The following is a 20,275-nucleotide window of genomic DNA, read 5'->3' as shown; positions in this document are numbered from 1 at the left end:
CCAACCTGGAGAAGTTCTTACAAAGCAATAAGGGTCCAAAAAGTTAGTTGAAATGAGTTCTTTTTTTTTTTTTTTTTTTTTGCGGTACGCGGGGCTCTCACTGTTGTGGTCTCTCCCGTTGCGGAGCACAGGCTCCGGACGCGCAGGCTCAGCGGCCATGGCTCACGGGCCCAGCCGCTCCGCGGCACGTGGGATCTTCCCGGACCGGGGCACGAACCCGTGTCCCCTGCATCGGCAGGCGGACTCTCAACCACTGCGCCACCAGGGAAGCCCCGATGTTAATATTTTTTACGTACACGGGGTTGTCACAGAAGTGAAAAGCCAAAGAAATTAGACTCAGGAGCTTATATACCATTTTAACAAAGGGTCATAAATTGAGAAGTCATTAGAAAAAGGAAAGGGAGTTTGGGCCTAGGGCCAATAAACTGTGGGAAAGTGACTAGGAAATAATTGGGGAAATTAATGGAAGATAAGAGTTATTTAACAAGACCTGTTTATGCAGATTCATCTCGGTGCCTCTCTGTCTCTGGTGACAAGAGTTACTGTCCTCATCATGGTATAGGAGGTGCAGGAGCAATCTATCCCAGCTTCACAAAGGGAAATTGGTGCCCTGCTTTTAGGCAGACAAGGGGAAAGCAAAGAACTTTTCCTACATCTGTTGATTCTTAATTGCCTTCAGCTCAAAATAATCTTTATGCCAAAGTGGCATATTTTGGAGTGGCATATTCTAGACCTCTTCACCAGACCACCTGGATTCAAATCCCAGCTCCATCGTTTATTAGCTGTGTGACCTTAGCAAGTCCCTTAAGCTTTCTGTAAAATGAGGATAAGAAGGGTCTTTCCTCACAGACAGCTTGTGAAGATTAAATGAGTTCATACATGCAGAGTGCTTAGAACAGTACCTGCCATGAGTTAAAAGCCATACAAGTGTTTCTTGTTTTAATTCTCTTTTGGCTTGTAATTTCACTTCCAAGAATGTACCCAAAGCACTGGACAATTGCACTAAAATGTGCCTGTAAGGATGTTCTTTGCAAAATTGTTCAGAATCGCCAAAAAGTAGGAAACCAAGTAAATGTCCACAAAGAGGGATTGAATAAATAGTCTATACAATAAAATACCAGGCCAGCTTTACAAAGGCCGATGTGGATGTCAATTTAGTGACTTGGAAAGATGTTCATGCTATATTTTTAAGAGGATCATTAGAAGACAACACATGTATTATTAACCCATTAATTTTGTTTTCCTGTATGTAGATGCTTGAATAGAAAAAGGCTGGAAGGATGGATACGAAACAGATGAGGCTCAGTTTCTCTGAATGGTGAGACTATTGGGTGTTTTTAAAACATTTTTTTGCTTATGTGTAATTTCTAATTTGTCTGTAATGTATATGCATTTCCTGTGTAATTTGAGAAGTAAAACCCGCATGTAGGACATGGTACAGCTTTGTGATCTGAGTGAAGAGAAACCAGAGAGTTAAATGGTCAGTGTGTTAAGAACTGTGTAGGGCCTTAGCTTTTACACTATTTGCAAGCTAACACATTAGCCTCCACGCTTTCATGGATGTTGGCTAAAGACATGAGACTCTTGGGTCAGAGACAAAGGATGATTTATGAGTCACAGCAATAGCTAGAGGGTCAGCATTTGTTTGTTGGTTTCCAGAGCCTCAGTTCCCACGGAATGATGCAGAGGGGGCCAGGTGGCACTGGGATATAAAGGGTGTTTGACGGGAGAGGGACTCTGAGCTTAGGAACTGGAATCGAGACCCTGTCTATCTTCCAAGGCCGTTGGTCACCCCAACATCCTTCAAAGAGCAAAGGCAAAAAAAAAAGAAAAAGAAAAGGGACTTTTCTGGCGGTCCAGTGGTTAAGACTCTGTGCTTCCACTGTAGGGGGTGCAGGTTGGATCCCTGGTCTGGGAACTAAGATCCGCATACTGCGCGGTGCAGCCCAAAAAAAAAAGGAAAAACAAAAGGCAGTCGGAGACTCCTTACAAGATGCGCAACACGTGAGAGATCTGGGGAAACTGTCTCCCAAGCAGCAGAGCTGCTCAAACATCAACGTGCTCGAGTCACCTGGGGAGCTTGTTAAACTATAGGCTCTGATTCGGGAAGTCTGGCCTGGGGCCGGAGAGTTTCTAACAAGCTCCAGGCCCTGTGGGTGCTGCTGGTCCCAGGCCCCTGTTTTGACAGTGAGGCCTTGGCACCATCCTCAACGCCAAGGCGTGGCCGGTAAGTGGCCCCAGGTGGGCATGCGGGCCTGGGTGAGGTGGGAGAGAGGATGCTTCCTAAGCCCTTCCCAGTGATGATCAGAAGGGAGTGTGTCAGGAGTTTCAAAGGCCAGATTTGACCATGAACAAGTACACAGCATGTCCACGAGGCCCCAGAGAGTGTTTTCCCATCACCCTGGGGCCCTCTGGAGCCCTGTGGGTGTGGATTTCTACCTCCCCAGGCCTCTTCTTCCCAGCAAGCTGCCCTGCCAGCCACAGTTCCCGGGAAGGACTCCCTCCTTTCAACTACACCCCAGCCGGCTTCAGCCACCGGCCCTGCTGACGAGCCCCCATTCTGTCTTCCTCTGCCTCTTTCCATGGCGGTCAAACTCCAGGAGGGAGTGTAGCTTGGCTCCCCGCTGCTTTGGGAGCCCATCTGAGGCACCACAGCACAGTGATTAAGAGCTGGACCTTTGGAACGAACCAGACTTGGGTGTGACATCCCAGCTCCTCCCCTCCTCATGTAGGCAGGTCACTTTCCTTTTCTGCGTCCATTTCCTCGTGTGTGATTGGGATCACAACACCTCGCATCTCAGAGATGGTTGTGGAGATGGAATCGTGTTATGTGGGGTATGTGATGCCTACACCGCTCCTGGGCACCGCTCCTGGGCACCACTGCTCCTGGGCACCGCTCCTGGGCACCACCGCTCCTGGGCACCACCGCTCCTGGGCACCACTGCTCCTGGGCAGGAAGGAGCCTGATCCATGAGACGGTTATTCCCAGTATCCTGGCAGCAATTAGCAGAGAACTGCAGACTGAGTAGTGACTTGATAAACATTTTCTAAAAGACCATTGGAGACCTTGGAGCCCATCTCTTACAAGTTGTGTGACTTGAGCAATTCACCTCTTCTCTTTAAGCCTAAACTGTACCGTGGAGATAATAGTTCCCACCACTCAGAGGACATCTTGACTGAGGAACAAATGAGATAGAAGAACCTATAAACTAGAAAGTGACCTAAGATATTATAATTACAAGGTGCGGGGCAGGATGCAAAACACAGACCACAAAAATATAAATAGCTGTCGACAGCTCCAGGTGTGAGCGTAACGGGTGGAAGCCATTCAGTCTTACCTATCCCTTAACTCACCCAGCAGCCCCCCTCAACCCTGCAGGGCACAGCATTGCTTCTGTGTATAAACTTAGGCCTCCTCGGAGCACCAGCGGTGGGAGTCCGTGGTGCCCGATAATACATGGCTTTTAGGAGAAGGTTGGGTTTCGGGTTTTCCACCCTCAGGTCGAGGGGGACGCAGCTTGCTGAGAAGCACAGCTGACGGTGAGGGAAGAAGCCAACTGCATTCGTAACAAAATCAGCCCCAGATTGAGTGGCTTCAAACAACTTTATTATCTCGCAGTTTCTGTGGTGTCGCTCAGCTGGATGCCTCTGGTTTCCAGTCTCACAGGCTGTAATCCACCGAGTCACTCAGGGCGTGGTCACCTCAAGGCTTAACGGGGGTAGAACCTGCTTCTGAGCTCACACGTGGGGCTGTGGGCTGTTAGCTGGAGGCGTGGATTCCTTGCCACGTGAACCTCCCCCCGACCCCCGCCAGTTTCCCCAATTGTTAACGTCTTGCATGAGTTCGTACGTTTGTTATAATTGATGAGCCCACATTGATACATTATTATTAACTAAAGTCCATAGTTTAGGAGTCCGTCTTGGTGTTATACTTTCTATGGGTTTGGACAAATGTGTAATGACATGTGTCCACCACTGCAGTTTCCTATAGAATAGTTTCACAGCCCTGTTCATGCTTCCCTCCTTCCTGCAAACACATTCTCTTTTTGTTAACCTCATCTCGGAAGAGACATTCCATCACTTTTGCCGTATCTACCACGCCAAGCCGCACCGCAGTCGTAACCTCCCTGGAATTTTCCTGCAGCGTCCACAGTGGATGTTCACGGGGCTCAAACGGTAGCGCTTTGTTCTCGAGTCTCCAACCACTACTAGTGTGGAGACCCAGGGGCTACTTAGGGTGGGAGTGTCTTAGAGTGAGCTGGTCATGTAGGCACATTCTAGCTACCTGACCTTAAGGCTAGCTTCTAGCCTTAAATGTTGAAATCCACCCCCTAGGCACCACCAAAACCAGGTGCAAATCATAAACCCAATTATTACCAAACTGTGCTGACCGGCTGATAACATTCTGCTCCAAAACAGCTCAGGGACCCATGGTTACACAGTCTTGTTCATCTTTAGTTAATAGATTCCCTAGTGTTGGGCAAGGGTCAGTAGTTCTGGAGATGAGTGTGCAGCCAATCTGGGTCCTTGAGATTAACTCACGCTATGCAATCCACCCCCATGACCCTTCCTCAAGTTCTTTTAAAAGTGAATCATTCGGGCTTCCCTGGTGGCGCAGTGGTTGAGAGTCCGCCTGCCAATGCAGGGGATATGGGTTTGTGCCGCGGAGCGGCTGGGCCCGCGAGCCATGGCCGCTGGGCCTGCACGTCCAGAGCCTGTGCTCTGTGGCGGGAGAGGCCGCAACAGTGAGAGGCCCGTGTACCGCAAAAAAAAAAAAAAAAAGAATCATTCTCCACCTGGAGGGTAATGGACAAATCTACTTGGCATCTCTCTAGGGAGTCAGTCTGTATTCTATGTAGGTTTTATATAGATTCTATGACAATCTGTTCAGTACATGTGTCCAGTGGGGTTGACTCCCTCCGCCACGTCCCCACCGTACACTAGGTCTCTGCAGCAAATACTCCATTTCCTTGACCACTGTGATTAGTCCATTGATGGGCATATGACCTGTGCCAGGCCAGAGATCTTCTCTGGGGTTGATATGAATACAGGAGTGACTCTCTTTTCTTCGATGAACTATAAGGCTGTCAGTGGCCATTTTTGCAATCCTGTTATGAGAACCTGCCTGAACGTGAAGCTAATCAGGGAGGCAGAGGCAAGATGTGGAGAAAGAGACAAATTCTGATGACACAGTATGACCTCCTGGATCCAGCCATGCCTGAAGCCATATCCAACCCTGGACTGTTGGCCTTATAAATCAGTCTCTCTGTTTTGTCAGTAAGCCGGTTTTCATTGGGTAGAGTCCTCACTGAAACAGGCTGGATATGAGAAAGATACTTAAAACTTCTAACCCAGCGTGGTTTGAGTTGGAGCCTCTTCTGTGCTTGTGGAAGAGTTAATCCCCACCTGCTTCCTCTGTTCAGATCTTGAGCACAGACTCCCCTTTAGTTCCAGGCTACAAGTAGGCACGTTCTTGTTTGGCTCAAAGCCCCCTCCCCAGAACACTGGACTTTGAGACCCTCGGTTCATTCCTCCTACATTCCTCTTGCTCCAGACCCCTGTAATTTGTTTGGCGGTTTGTTTGAATTCTATCAGCCAGTCGCTGAAGCCACGTTTCTTTGTGAAGCTCACCCTTTGATGAGGTGGCTGTGTAGCCACCCCACCTAAAACATCATTGCTCAAAGCTCCTACAATAGATTGAGCGCTTCCTAGGGGCCAGGCGCTATGCTAAATGCTTTATGTAATTACTGCATTTGATTCTCACAACACTGAGATGGGTATTTGCATCCCCGTTTCCAGATGTGGTAACTAAGGCTCAGAGAGGTTAAGCAATTTGTCTGAGGTCACACAGCTAGCACGTGGTGGGAAAGAGAAAAATGCAGCTCTGAGGTCAAAGTGCGTCATTTTCACCATTATCCCAGAATATCTCATGGCAGAAAGGCGGCCACAGGCCACCCCCATCCCCACCCCCCATGGAAGACGATACCAGGAGACCAAGGTACTCTGAGGCAGGTGTGCCCTCAGACTCATACGTGCACCACACCCCCAGCCACCATGGTAGAGCCAGAGGGCACAGGAAGTGCCAACTGAACTGCCCCACCCTCTGCTATCTTTACCTTAAACCCAGATCATTGGCTGAGGTCTGAGTATTAGTATATTTCCCATCTCCTCCTCCCCACGGAGCTGTGCCTGAGCCCTCAGTGCCCTTTGCTCGATTCCATGGGTGCGTCCCAACCTGGCAGCAGGGGACAGGCCTAGCCTCGGCACAGGGAGGGCCCCTGCCAGGCCCGGCTGCTAACCTCCTCTCCAGGGGAGGAGAGGGCTCTTCTGAAAGCCCCTCAGTATATCTTGCCAGGGTGTGGTGGCCGATGTGAAACCTGTCACGGTCCTTTTAAGGAAGGGGTAGGGGGCTGCTCTGTCAGCTGGGGGCTAGCGGAGACCAAGAGGACCACTTTCGCTTGACTTTCAAATAGGCATTCTGTGATGTTTTGTGTTGGCTTTCAACTTCTCCTGTGTACACTGTACGTCTTTACCTCCTTGGAAGGCAGGAACCTCATCCTAAGTGTCCACTCTGTCCCCCTCGGGGCCTGCACTGTGCTGGACACAGGTGTCCGATGCTACCCCAGAGACCGCCTCTATCTCTTGGAACTTTCAGGCTGCTGCTTTGTGCCTGAGGGCGATTTCCTCCCCCACCCCCCACCCGAGCTGAGGTTGCTCTCTGGTCTGGGTGTGGCAGGCTTGAAACGCCAGGAACCCAACCCCCCCAGGACCCATCAGCCAATGCCTCTGGGGAGTGTAACACCCCAGCTCCCTCCCCCTCTGCGGGGATAATCCTGACAGTGTTTCCTTGTGGGACTGAGGCCCTGTTGCCCAGTATGGAAGCTGTTTTCATAGTGTCCCTGGGTTGGCCCTCTCCCCTTCCCTGCATCCTCTCCATTGAGATAATCTACTTGCAGTGCAGTCTTCGTCTGCTTCTGGAAGAACCTAAACTAAGGCAGTACATGGCCCTCACTCAATATTTGTGGAAAGGAAGAATATTAACTTAGACCAAGTAGTGTTGTGGGGCCCTTTTAATGCTCCAGAACTTGGCTTGAAATGCTGTCTTGGGGGATTAGAGGAGGCCCGTATTGATGTGAGAAGCAGTGTTCCTTTTGAGACTTTCCGTGATAACCTCCCAAAGATGATGTTCAGGAACTCACTTATTTTGAAGGCCACATAGGGCAGGGAGTATATTTAATTTTTTTTAAAAAAAGGCTTTAGGGAATTCGGGGCATTTTCCTTGGGCTTCTGAAAGCATGCTGTGTGAGGATTTTTACCCATGAAATTAATTTAAAATTAGAATTGATATAATCTACACACTTTCTCTTTTTTTGTGGGCAGGGGATGATACATATCTAACTGTGATGGGAAATTAAATAACAAAGAGATGCCAGATTATTTGGGAAAAAAGGATATTCGGAAAAGAATTTTATTCATTGACTTGCTTGCTCTCTTAAGGAAGGAGCTGTGGCTTCCGGGGCCTCGAGCGGCGTTTTGGTGGAAGGTGAGTTGAGCTCATCGACACACCAGACACGTGCTTCCTTCAGAGGTAGGTCTGATTTCCTTTTATTTTTATTCTTTTTTTTTTTTAACACATAAACGTGTGGTAAGGATAAACGATAAGCTTGTCCGTGTCGCAGGTGGGCTTTCACTCAGGTGGCGCTGCTACTTTGGGATAAGGTTTCCTTTAAAGCAGTGATTGGGGCTGTCGGTTGTCAGCAAGGGCTGCTGGCCGCCGCTGCCGCCGTCTGCTCAGAGAGGTAGGCTGGGTTCTCTGGGGCCTCCCCGTCACTGGGGCCAGAGTGGAAGCCCCTCAGGGCCCAAACCTGGTACCGCTTCCTCCGGTTCTGCTTGTAAATGCGAATCCTTTCCTTTTCTGCCTCTGGGTCGGCGAGAACGCCATCCCAACGCAGACTTTCGTTGATCTGGTTGGAAAGGGTCTCTTCTATTTTGGCAAAGCAGGGGAGACATACGGCAGAGGAGTAAGAGGGGGTGAGCTTGCTTTCATCCCTGTCCTGTCTGTGCTCTGGCCCCGGGCCATGATCTTTGCTGGGACTTAAGATGTCATGGAAGGATGGAGACAGCTCCTGAGTCTTCAGGCCTCCACTCTGATGTTTATCTGCTGAGCACATGGGTGGTGTTAGTGTTTGTGATGCCTGCCCTCAGCCTGCTTGGGGGTGATGCCCAAACCACTAAAGATGTGAGGGGGGACCTGGAGGCCCCTCCTCACATGGGGCCTCAGGTGGCCAAGCCCACCAGCCCCGTACACATCCACTGCCTACATGCTTTGGGCTGTCATTTTGGGGAAGGAGGAACCATTTATTGAGCATGTACTATGAGCCAGGTCCTCTGGGTAAAGGCTGTCAGCCTTTACCAGGTGAGGAAACAGACTCCCAAAGTTTCAATCGGTTGCCGATGTCACAAAGCAGGTGGCAGAGCCGGAATTTGAACACACACCCGATTGCCAGGGCCCTGTCCTTTCCACACTGCCCCCCACCTCACCTACCCACGTGCTCGCCAAGGTACTGCCCAGTTCTGGGAGCCTATGACTTACCCCTATTCTAGACACTTTATGATGGAAGAAATGAAGAACAGCAGAAAAGCTTCCTAAATCTGACTGTGGAAAGCATTCTGCCAAGCCAGGAAATACTTTTTCTGTGTGGCTTATACTGATTTTTAAAAATATTAACAGCCCTTCTGAATTATATAACATGCATATACAGTACTACAACATGCGATTCTTTAAACAGCTCATCCTATTTCTTTGGGATAGAGGAATCTCCCTCCCCCCACCAAAAAAAAAAGAGAGAGAGAGAAGAAAATAAGAAAAAAATCCTCTCTTGGCATTCCTATACCTTCCTACTCCCTGAGAATTATTTGGTGTCCCCTGCTGACAGTATGAGGTCCGTGCCACTGTAATCTCTAGAGGCAGAAGCTAAGCTAAAAAGATAATAAATTTCCTCATCTGGTTTGGCAGATACACGTGGAGTTTATTGACCTAAACTCCAGAATTGCTTTCTTGCCTCTTTCTTACGATCCCAACTGGAGAAGTAATTATCATCTGCCCGTCGCGCCTTCTGCCTTCAGCTTGTCAGGGGAGCTGGTTCTGCATAAAGAGGGCTGGGACCCAGAAACGTGAACCCAGGACTAGTGGTGCTGGAGGTCAGGGCAGCTGTGCCAGGGTCGGCGAGAGCCACCTCCCTGACAGACAAGAGCCACCATGCACCACACAAGGACGGTGGAGACTCACAGCACCCCTGGACAGGTGCGCTCGACGTCACTGTTGCACTCTCTCCACCAATGGGTGCTCAGGGGCTTTGTCGAGCTCCCGGGGTGTTCTATGAGAACGGAGGGCTCTGTGCTTTTGTGGCAGCTGTTAGTGGTTGTACGTCTGTGAAGTGTCCGCAGGAGGGCCTGGAGTGAGAACCCCACGTGTATGGTCATACGTGTACTGGAGAGGTCTAGGCATGTGAGTATGTAGCGGAGTGTGTGCTTGTGCGTGCAGACTGTGAATGCGCGTGCCTGCTGGGGTATCTGTACTTTAGCTTTATTTGGCGATTATATTGATAGAAGGGGGTGTTGTTGAGGGTGTCCGGGATTATAAGAGTGTGTAGCAGTGACTGGTGTGATGGTGTTTGTGTGCAGTCGAAGGGTGGCCTCCGTAGATGAGGGAAAAGGAAGGGCGGTCTGTACAGGGAGCATACTTTATATGAATGTCCTGGGTGTCTACACAGAGGCAACCAGAGGCAGGTGCCCCGAACAAATGAGGGTGAAAGGAGGGTGTCCAGGTGGAAGGCAGGAGCCTGTGATTCTGTGTATGAGTGAGAGCATCTGTCACTAGAGCCTTAGTGGCTGTGCATGGGGACAGTCTCTGTGTGAGGATGGGGGCATCTCTGTAGGAGGGCTTGAGATTTCTGTGGGGAAGGAATAGATGTTCAGGATTTTAAGCTTGGACTGAGGGAGGAGGAAGATGAGTGAGTGTCTGTGTAAAGCTAGGAGTCACAGTGTGGGGCTGGGAGGCTCTGTGGCGTGTCTCTGTGTGGGGCTGAAGGTCTCCATTGATGTTGAGAATTCTCGACGCGGGATTTGGGGTCTCTGCGGACATGGATGGTCTTTGTGCGGAGGGCTGGATCATCATCGTGCGGAGAGAGGGAGGACCTCTGATTGGGGCTGGCGAGTTTCTGTTTCTGGGCTTAACTTCCCCAAGTAGGTGGGGGTCTCTGAGGGGTGGGGTGGGTGTCCTTGGAGAAGAATCTCAGGTATGGGAGCGAGGCGGACGCGTTAGCTGCTCCTCTTACCGTGCCCCTTCCCAGACCCCTTGGTCTTTCTCTTCTTTTTCTTCTTCACCTTCCGTTTGGTCAGTTCTGAGGCGCAGCCCGAGATGCGGGGCAGTCTGGACCCCTGCGAGGCCGCCATGCAGCCCTCTCTCTCCTCCTCCTCGCCGTCCTCCGACACCCCATCCCCACCGCCGCAGTCCATTCGCCCGCGGGGCCGCCCCCCGCGCCTGGGGCAGCAGAGACCCGCTGCGGCTGAGCCGGAGGCTCCGGCGGCGAGGGCCAGGCTAGGGCCAGGCTAGGGCCACGCGTCTCCACGGCGACCGCCGCACACTGCGCGCGCGCAATCCGCAGGCTGCTGCCTAGGAGCCGCTGGCGGAGGAGATGTGCGCATGCGCATTTCATCCTGTGCGCTTGCTTGGTCGGCGGTGATAAGAGGAAGAGTGGGTACCGAGATTGTGAATGCTTGGGTTGACACTCATTTTCCACTCCTGTGCCCTTTTATTATTTATTTATTTTTAAAGCATTTATTTATCTGTCTATATTTATTTATTTATTTAGGCTGCCTCCCGTCTTAGTTGTGGCAAGCAGGGGCTTCGTTGAGGCATGCGGGCTCTTCATTGCGGCACGAGGGCTTCTCTCTAGTTGTAGCGCGCGGGTTCCAGAGCGTGTGGGCCCTGTAGTTTGCAGCACGTAGGCTCTCTAGTTGAGGCACGCGAGCTCAATAGTTGTGGCCCGTGGGCTTAGTTGCATCCCCGTGGCATGTGGGATCTTAGTTCCCTGACCAGGGATCGAACCCGCGTCACCTGAATTGTAAGGTGGATTCTTTACCCCTGGACCACCAGGGAAGTCCCCTGTGCCCTTTTAAATGCTGTGTGTTCTCTCCTAAATTTTTATCTCCTGAGTTCCAATCTCATATGTCTATCCTGGCCTTTTAAGCCCACTGTGTCCAAACTCATTTCTCTATTATTCTTCATCTCTGTGAACAAAAACAGCTGGTCAGTCCAGAGCCCTGGCAGTCTTCCTTACCCCCACTCTCTCCCTGTACCCTCACCTAGGCTGGGGCTGACCACCGTGTCTGGGACGTGAGCTTCTGCACCCCCTTCCTAAATGGTCTCTGCTTCCAAATCCACATAGCTGCTAGGAGGAACTTTTCTTTTTTAATAATTTTATTTATTTATTTTTGGCTGCATTGGGTCTTTGTTGCTGCATGCGGGCTTTCTCTAGTTGCGATGAGCAGGGGCTACTCTTTGTTGCGGTGCACGGGCTTCTCATTGCGGTGTCTTCTCTTGTTGCGGAGCACGAGCTCTAGGGCGCGCGGGCTTCGGTAGTTGTGGCTCGCGGGCTTTGTTGCTTGGCGGCATGTGGGATCTTCCCAGACCAGGGCTCGAACCCGTGTCCCCGGCATTGGCAGATGGATTCTTAACCACTGCACCACCAGGGAAGCCCAGAACTTTTTAAGATGATGAACAATTTCATTCTCTTGCTTAAAACCCTCCGGGGGGGTGGTGGGGAGTGGGCCATCACACGACTGAACTTTAGTGTGGCTTACAAGGCCTGGTATGATCTGTCAGCTTTTCTTTCCAGGTTAATCCGCCACAGATTGTATTTTCCCAAAATGGCTGCAGTAACAACTTTTATTCCCCAGGCTCTTCTAGAATCTTGCCACTCCCACATCAAGAGACACAGTCTAACTCCTCCCCTTCAATCGGGGTGGCTCGGTGGGGCCACACGTAGCCAGTAGAATATGGTGAAAGTGACACCGTGTGACTTCTTAGGCCAGGTCATAAAAGGTACGGCACATCCACCTTGTTAGGCGAAGACTTGCTCCTGGAGACCTGAGCCTCCTGCTAAGACATCTGATGTCTGGGTACCCTGAGGCCACCATGCTGTGAGGAAGCCCAAGCTAGACCACATGGAGAGACCCCCAGACTATGTAAAAGGAGAGAGAGAGAGATGCCCCAGCTGCTCCAGCCCCCACTTTTCCACCTCCAGCCATAGTCCGACTATAACAGCGGGAGAGACTCCCAAGCCAGCCCCACCAAGCCAAGCCCTTCCTGAATCCCCGACTCAAAGAAACTGAGAAATAATAAAATGATTGTAACTGTTTAAGTTACTAAGTTTTGGGGTGATAAGTTATGGAGCAATAGATAGCTGAAACATCAGTCTTTGATGTTAGCCATTCTAGTGTGTATGAAGTATTTCCCTGTGGTTTTAAGTGCCATGTCCCTGATGACTAATGACGTTGAGCACTTGTTAAACTACTTATTGGCCATTTGTGTAACATAGTTTGTAAAGTGTCTGTTCAAGTCTTCTCCCATTTTGTCATTGGGATATTTATATTTTTATTGTTGATTTGTAAAAGCTCTTTACATGTCTTGGATATAAATCCTTTGTCACATATATTGCTGCAGAGATTTTTTTTTCCAGGTCTGTAGCTTGTCAATTCATTTTCTTAGTGGTGTCTTGTGGTAAGCAGAATTTTTCTATTCTGATGAAGCCATTTTATACGTTTTTTTCTTTTTGTATACTGACCAAGGAATCTTTCCCTACTCTGAGATCACAAAAGTACTCTTCTGTTTTCTTCAAGAAGCTTTATGGTTCTGGGTTAGGTCCACCATCCATCTCAAACTCATCTTGTGAATAAAGTCAGATAGGGATCGAGATTCATTTTTTTTCCAAATGGATTTCCAGTTGTTCTAGAAATTTTCATTGAAAAGACATTTGTCGTGGTCCGAATGCAGGTTGGAAAAGAATTTCCAGGCACAAGGCAGAATGTAAAGAAGATAGAATTTATTAGAGGGAAGGGTCGCTGCCACAACAATGGGCCGACTTCCTAGTAGTCTGGTAGCGTCAAGCCTGAACATGTGCTATTGATCAGTTTTTATAGCCAGAAAATGAAAGAACGGTCCGAGGTGAAAATTTTGTTTACTGATTGGTCGAGGCACATATACCTTTCTTCTATAGGGTGGGAGTGAGACAGTCCAGATGCCTTTCCTTATTTAGGACAGGTCCCATTGCCCAGGTGGGCGTCACCCAGGTGGGCTCAGGAATTTCGTAACCATCGCAACATGGTGGGGAGGGCGAGTAAGAGTCCGGTAGGGGGTGTAACACCGCCGACACTTTTTCAGGCAGGGTCGTCCTTTGTCGCTGGAGCACCACAACGTTCCTTTCCCACTGACTTGACTTGGCACTTTGGTAGAAAATCAGCTAATTGTTCATGTGTGACTATTTCTGGGCTCTGTTCTGTTCCGTTGATCTATTTGTCTTTCCTTACAGCAGTACTACAGCGCCCTGGTGATTGCAGCTTTATAGTAAGTCTTGATATTAACTAATGTTAAATCCTCCAACTTCGTCCTCTCTGAAGATTGTTTTGACTCCTCTAGAGCCTTTGCTTTTCCATATACATTTTCAAATCATCTTGTCTGTCTCTTCAAAATAGCCGGCCGGGATTTCGCTGGGAATGGCGTCAGGTCTATGCATTTCGGCACTCCTAGTACTCAGCGAGGATCGTCATCAGTACTGATCCACACACAGGCGTGAGTGAACACATTGCTCCGTAGAAGACTTTTCTGTTCTTCTATTTTCCTCCGTCTCTCACTTGCTGTCCAGCTCCCTGAAGCATCCCCTACAGCTCTGCACACAGCGAGTGCTTGTGATCTGCCCCTTGACCGTCTGCTTTTGTCCCCAGGAGCTGAGTGAAATGTAAATCACAGAGGTCCTTTGTGCAGGTGACCACCTGCTAATCGAGATGTCTGGGGTTGGCTTGCCAGATACCCTACCCTGCTGACCCTGGTGCTCGCAGACGGGTGCTTACAAAGACCGGCTGCCCTCCTTTTCCGAGAAAGGCTGGCCTGTCTTCCCTCTCAGCTGGTCCTCTTTGCCTCGATGCTTATCTGGTAGGAGGCAGCTAGGCCACTTCTCTTCCCGATTTTTGTGAAGGTTGCATCAAGGTTATGTTGAACCAGCCAATCAGCTCGAGAGACAAAATTCACATCCAGCAAAGGAATACATTTTTTGGAATAATCACAAAAATCCCTTGCAAGTAGAGAGAGAGAGGGCGAGTATATACCTGTTTGATAGATGAGGAAACAGAGAGATGCAGAGTGACTTGCTCACCTCTCAGTGCTAATAAGCCTCCCAGCTGGGCCTGGAGTCCACCTTCCCAGTTTTTTTTGTTTTTGTTTTAAATTTTTTTTTTATTTTTTGCGGTACACGGGCCTCTCACTGTTGCGGCCTCTCCCGTTGCGGAGCACAGGCTCCGGACGCGCAGGCCCAGCGGCCATGGCTCACGGGCCCAGCCGCTCCGCGGCACGTGGGATCCTCCCAGACCGGGGCACGAACCTGTGTCCCCTGCACCGACAGGCGGACTCTCAACCACTGCGCCACCAGGGAAGCCCTACCTTCCCAGTTTTACACGTTAGCATCTTGCAGGAAAACAGTTGACTTTACAAAGGTGTTCACTGCCCAACAGGAGAGATGATAGTGTTTTCATTGTTTGTTTCAGCTTCCTTGTTTGTACTTCTCTTTGTGGTTTCAGTGGCTGTGATAGTTACGAGCCGGTAGGAGCTGAGGTTTCCTTCTCTGCAAGGCTCAGGTTGTCCCCTTTGGCCAGTGCTGACGTAGGCATGCTTGGGTGGGGCTTGCGGCTTTGTCCCTCCCTGAGGCCTGCTCAGCCTTGGTCCCAGCTGGCTGGGCTGCTGGTTCCAGCTCTTTGCTCTTTCCGGCCTACTTTCTCCATGCTGTCAGCTCCTTCCCCAAGGTAGACAGGCAGTGTCCACTCTTTAGCAGCACCAGCCTTAGACTTGGGCAAGTGGGGTCCCTACCCTGGGCCTTGCGCTTCACAGGACACTGCTCTGACTCTCCCCCCACGACTATCCTTCCCTAAGGGACAGGAAGTCTGTGGAGTCAAGGGATCCTTCCCACCCAGCACCTCACATTCCTCCTCCAACTTGTGGCCCACAGTCTGAGTACCTGGCACCTTGGACTTTCTTGCCCAAATGACCCCTGCCTGCTTGTAGGGTGTATCTGGGCCTCACTCCTGAGTCCATCCTCCTGAGTAGCCCTAGGCCAAGGGCAGCATAGGTGGAAACTCAATAGGCAGGCTGAGGTGTCCAGACCTGTGTATTCAAGGGCCTTCTCAGTGCAGGATGGAGCTGGGTGTCGGAAGAGAAGGGGGCAGGCCGTGGGCTGGGTGCAGAGCCCCAAAGAGCCAGAAATTCTAAATTTAAATCTGGCCTTCCAGACCGGTATGAAGGTCTAGTTGTCAAGGTAGAAAGATAGTATTTATTTTATTTAACAGTATGTCAATTTATTTTACCACTTTTAATATTTAGACATATGGTATGTGGGCCTCCATCTACTTTTGCCCCAACAGGGCTTTGCAACTGTTGAGAGCAGGCTTGCTCTTTATTTTTCCTCCTTTCATAAGCCACTCCAACTGCTTCCTGATTTTCGCTTCGTACCTCATGGTACCTTAAAAAAAAAGGAAAAGAAAAATCCTACAACCTATTAAGTAAATCGCATTATAGCCATATGGCAGCCTACTTGGGAGTTTCTAAAACAGAATGAGGCAGGCTGGTTTAGGCTGATTTGGGACAAAGGCAAAGAGAGTGTCCTTGGAGAAGAAGTAGAGCAGTGTGAAGGGGTTGCTAACACCTGCTACCCTCTCCTCACTCCCCTCCAGCCACACTGACCCACTGACCGCCTAGCTGTTTCTCCTACATGTCCACGTCTCAGCCCAGGTCTCTGACTTCCTGTTCCCTCCCCCTGAACACTCTTGCTCTAGATGTCCCGCCTCCATCCTCAAGGGTAGAAGAATATGTCACCCCCAAATATGCCTCTTTACACAGGGTCTGGGTGCTTTTCAGATGTGACGGTCTGTTCCTCACGTCTGGGCTGCTCTGCCTGTCTCTTCATATGACAAACCCCAGGAAGCTGGGACCTACACAGGCGGTTCTGTTTGTACAGCCCCTTCCCCACACCGTCTGTAGTTAAGCGCTACGCTGATGAGGATGCTGGAGCCTCTCTTGGGGCTTTAGTTTCCTTCAGAACGTTCAGTTGATTGTTCTACATCTTGGCACCCAGTCTATTTCCGGAACTCAAAGATCTAAATCGCTGTTTGCCTTTGTGGGCTGCTGTTTAACTCCGAGTCCTGGACGCCTGTTGGTTCTGAGGTGATGAGGGAGCCCCAAGGCTCCGACTCACCAGGAACATTTCTAGAAAGTGTTAAAGGAAAACAAAGCTGGATAATAGTTAATGGCGGTAAAGACAGATTTTATTCGGTACTACTGCAGCGGGGGAAAGAGACTTCTTTAGAATAGAACCGAGCTTGGTTCCGATCTATGTAGAAGGCACTTGGCCTTTAAAGGGAGAGTAAGGGAGTAGGGAAGGGGAGTGAGTGAGGCATCAAGCATAGTCGAGACAGTGAAAAATTACAAAAAGCAAGTAAGTGGTCAGTGTCAGTATGATTAGGCCATCTTAGTCTGGCCTAATCACTCAACCAAGACACCTGCCTAAAGAGATAGAGACACAGGGGCCCCGTCGTCCCTCATGGTTATATTTCAGAGGAATAGCTCCCAGGTCCATGAGAAAGACACTCCTGGGTTCCAGGAGGTATACATACATCTCAAAGGCACAGAGAAAGGATTTACAACGATAAGTTTCCAAAATAAATGCTCTAAGGAAATGGAGGCCAGGAGCCTGTCAGCAGGCGTCGGCTGGAACAAATGGTAAATTCCCTTGGCAGTCGAGGTTTCTCAGACAGAAACTCAAGAGGGAGGGAGGGACTGGGTCACTGCAGGGACACCGTGGCCTTAGACTGCTAGAAGCCAGGCTAGATTTTTTTTTTTTTTTTTCAAGTCTCTGTGTGTGGGAGCGTGGACAAAATCATTTGTGTTGGGAGTTGCAGTTCTCACAGGCCAAGGCTGAGGCCTAGTTGAGAAGTGGGCTCAGAGGTACCTGATGGAAGTTTGATCAAGGAAAGAGCCTTTGTCAAATGGAAGGTGGAAGTCAATGACGTCATCCCTGTAGTTTGGGAAGCCAAGAGTGAGGGTTTCCGGGTCTTCCACCTGATTAGGTGGCCAGAGGGTGCCAGCCAATGTGGTCCTGGATCACTACAGACACCCAGAACCCCTCGGGCTCTTGCACCCACTTCGTTGCGATGCACAGGCTTCTCATTGCAGGCGTGTCCTGCCACCTAACATGTCCACACTGCCTGCTCCCCGTCCCCAATCTTCTGAAAGTGTCATCGGAGACATACAGAAGGGCTGTGGTTTACGGGACCAAAAGAACACCACATGCCTTGAAGTAAGAGGAGAGTTTGAGATTTAATCACTAATTTGTGCCAGTGTGTCTCTGGGCACATAAATGAGCACGACTATAACCTGAGGACATGAATGCCTATGCCACAGATTATTACATCAATCAGTGGCACTTGGAAATATATAAAACTCTATAATGAGGATGTATTTTATTCATAAAGTCTTCCATTAGCAAGCAGTCCCATCTGTGGGAGTGAATCTGTGTAAGCCAATATCTATTTACCTTTGTCTCTTAGACTCAATAGAAAAGAGGCATGTCTTCTTTACACACACACACAGATAGATTGCTGATTCTCTGTACTTCTTGATGGTGACTCAGAATTCAAGGATATGAGGCTGGAAATGATTGGCCAGCTGTAATCCACATCCTTGGCCAGGGGCCCGGGACCCTTCTCCCACTGGTCCCCACCTACCACTCTGGGCTCATTTTCTGCTCTCCCTCACTATTCACCACTCCCAACCTTTCAACATCCCCTTTCTTGCCTTCTCTGTGCCTTTGCACCTGCTGTTCCTTCTACCTGCAATGTCCTTCCCTATCTGGCCCACCTGGCAAACTCCTAATCCTTTGGGAGGCTGAACAAGGGTTTCCTCTGAAAAGCCGGACCTGAGCCCTGCCACACTGTAGTTCACTCCTCTGTGTTTCTTTTGTGTCTTATGTAGCCACAGGGGTAAGCTGGCATAATGGCCCTGCTACTACCTGCTGTATGACCTTGGGAACATTCCTTAAGGTGTTTATGTCTCAACTATCATAGCAGTAAAATGGAGATAAACAATGTCCTACTTCCATGGCACCTGTCTGCCATGAGATCAGCACACAATAGGCAGCATGTTACAGCCTGCACGCCATTGTCCAGAGATGATTTTTTTAAATTTATTTATTTATTTTTGGCTGCGTTGGGTCTTCACTGCTGCGCACAGGCTTTCTCTAGTTGCAGCGAGCGGGGGCTACTCTTCGTTGTGGTGCACAGGCTTCTCATTGCAGTGGCTTCTCTTGTTGTGGAGCACGGGCTCTAGGCGTGCAGGCTTCAGTAGTTGCGGCACACAGGCTCAGTAGTTGTGGCTCGCGGGCTGCAGAGCACAGGCTCAGTAGTTGTGCTGCACGGGCTTAGTTGCTCTGCGGCATGTGGGATCTCCCTGGACCAGGGCTCAAACCCGTGTCCCCTGCATTGGCAGGCAGATTCTTAACCACTGCGCCACCAGGGAAGTCCCAGAGATGATTTCTTTATGTTTCTGTTTTCCCAATTGAACTATGAGGTTCTTGAAGACCCAGTATTTTACCCATCTTCCTCACGTAGCAGATTTCAATGCTCCTCCAAGTCACACACCTGCTGTGGTTGCAGGAACACTGGGCCCTTTTGGCAGCACAGGGGCGGGGGCGGAATTTGCCAAAGCAACCAAAGAAAATTTGGGAAAGAACTCTTAATAACTAGGATGTCAGCTGGGGCTCCTCCAAGCCTGCTTTGAAATCAAAGCAGGACCCATCCCTGATGTGAAGCACTTACTCTCTTAAGGCTCCCTGCCTTGGGCCCTGTCCTTGCTGTTGTGCAAGGACACTTTCTTTAAAAATCTCAACACTTTCCTTGAGTTGTTCACCAAAATCAACTCACACAAAAATGTCAGCAAGTTAAGTAGACTTCACTGAGGGTTTTGTAGGGGAGCGACCCATCTTTTCTTCTGCAATGTCTAATCTGCCATTAATCCTATTCAGTGTATTTTTCATCTCAGACATTGTAGTTTTCACGTCCAGAAGTTCAATTTGGGTCTTTTTTTTTTTAAAAAAAAAAAACCTTCCATATCTGTACCTAATATATTCAAGCCGTCCTCTAGCTTCTGGAACATATAACTGTTTCGGTGCCTTTGCCTACTGATTCTATCATCTGTGTCATGTCTGAGACAGTTTCAATTAATTGAGTTTGTTCCTCTGTATGAGTTGTGATTTCCTTCTTTCTTGTGTTCTGGTAACTTTTTGTTGGATGCCAGACACTGTGAATTTTACCTTGTTATATTTCTGAATTCCTGTAAACATTCTTGAACTTGATTGTGGCAGTTAAGTTACTTGGAAAGAGTTTTATCCTTTCCAATCTTGAATGTAAGCTTTCTTAAGTGGGACCAGAACTGGATTTCTGGATTTAGTCTAAGGTTAATTTTTCTCTAGCCTCAAAGCAAGACCTTTCTTAGTATTCTAACTCGTGGCCCCTGAGATGTTTTCCACTTTGGCTCTTGGGAACAGGCCTTATTCCAGCTTTGTGTGAGCACCAGGCACTGTTCCCACTAATCCTTTCGGGTGGTTCATCCCCCAGCCTCGCATAATTTTCTCACACACATGTGCTGAGCGGTACTCATTGAATACTTGAGGGGGAACTTGTGCAGATCTCTAGATTTCTCTCTCTGTGTGTATCTCTCTCCTCTCTAGTCCTCTGGCCTGAGAATTCTAACTGGTTTCATTTCCCCAGAATCCAGCTCTGTCTCTTCCATTCAGGTAGATTTCTCCTTCTCTGAACCATGGTCTGGAAACTCTCCAGGCAGTACGTTGAGCAGTGCAGCCTTTACCTTGCTGTTTCCTCTCTCCCAGAGATCACTTCGCTTTGTTGCCTGATGTCCAATGTCTTGAGTATTGTTGTTTCATATGTTTTGTCTGAC

At 49.3% G+C, this 20,275-nt stretch overlaps 1 protein-coding gene across 1 annotated transcript; it reads right to left on the bottom strand.

The window, feature by feature from the left end:
• Window positions 1-7,589: 7,589 nt before the first annotated feature.
• Window positions 7,590-10,626, bottom strand: LIAT1 (ligand of ATE1). The gene is made up of 2 exons (XM_067714438.1): window positions 10,338-10,626; window positions 7,590-8,158 (listed from the first exon to the last, which is right to left on the bottom strand). The coding sequence occupies exons 1-2, from the start codon at window positions 10,516-10,518 to the stop codon at window positions 7,755-7,757; spliced, it is 585 nt and encodes a 194-aa protein (XP_067570539.1). The 5' UTR covers window positions 10,519-10,626; the 3' UTR covers window positions 7,590-7,754.
• Between the last annotated feature and the right edge of the window lie 9,649 nt (window positions 10,627-20,275).

The sequence above is a fragment of the Pseudorca crassidens genome, chromosome 19, assembly GCF_039906515.1.
Source record: "Pseudorca crassidens isolate mPseCra1 chromosome 19, mPseCra1.hap1, whole genome shotgun sequence".
Classification (NCBI taxonomy): domain Eukaryota; kingdom Metazoa; phylum Chordata; class Mammalia; order Artiodactyla; family Delphinidae; genus Pseudorca; species Pseudorca crassidens.
Note: the sequence above shows the minus strand (reverse complement) of the source record. Positions and strands in the feature narration are given on the sequence as shown.

What these genes read in the sequence shown, in the direction of transcription:
- LIAT1 (XM_067714438.1), bottom strand. Translation starts at nt 10,518, where the DNA reads ATGGACTGCGGCGGTGGGGATGGGGTGTCGGAGGACGGCGAGGAGGAG. An exon ending in GGGGTCTGGGAAGGGGCACG is followed by an intron (nt 8,159 to 10,337) that starts GTAAGAGGAGCA and finishes TGTGCTCAGCAG; the next exon opens with ATAAACATCAGAGTGGAGGC.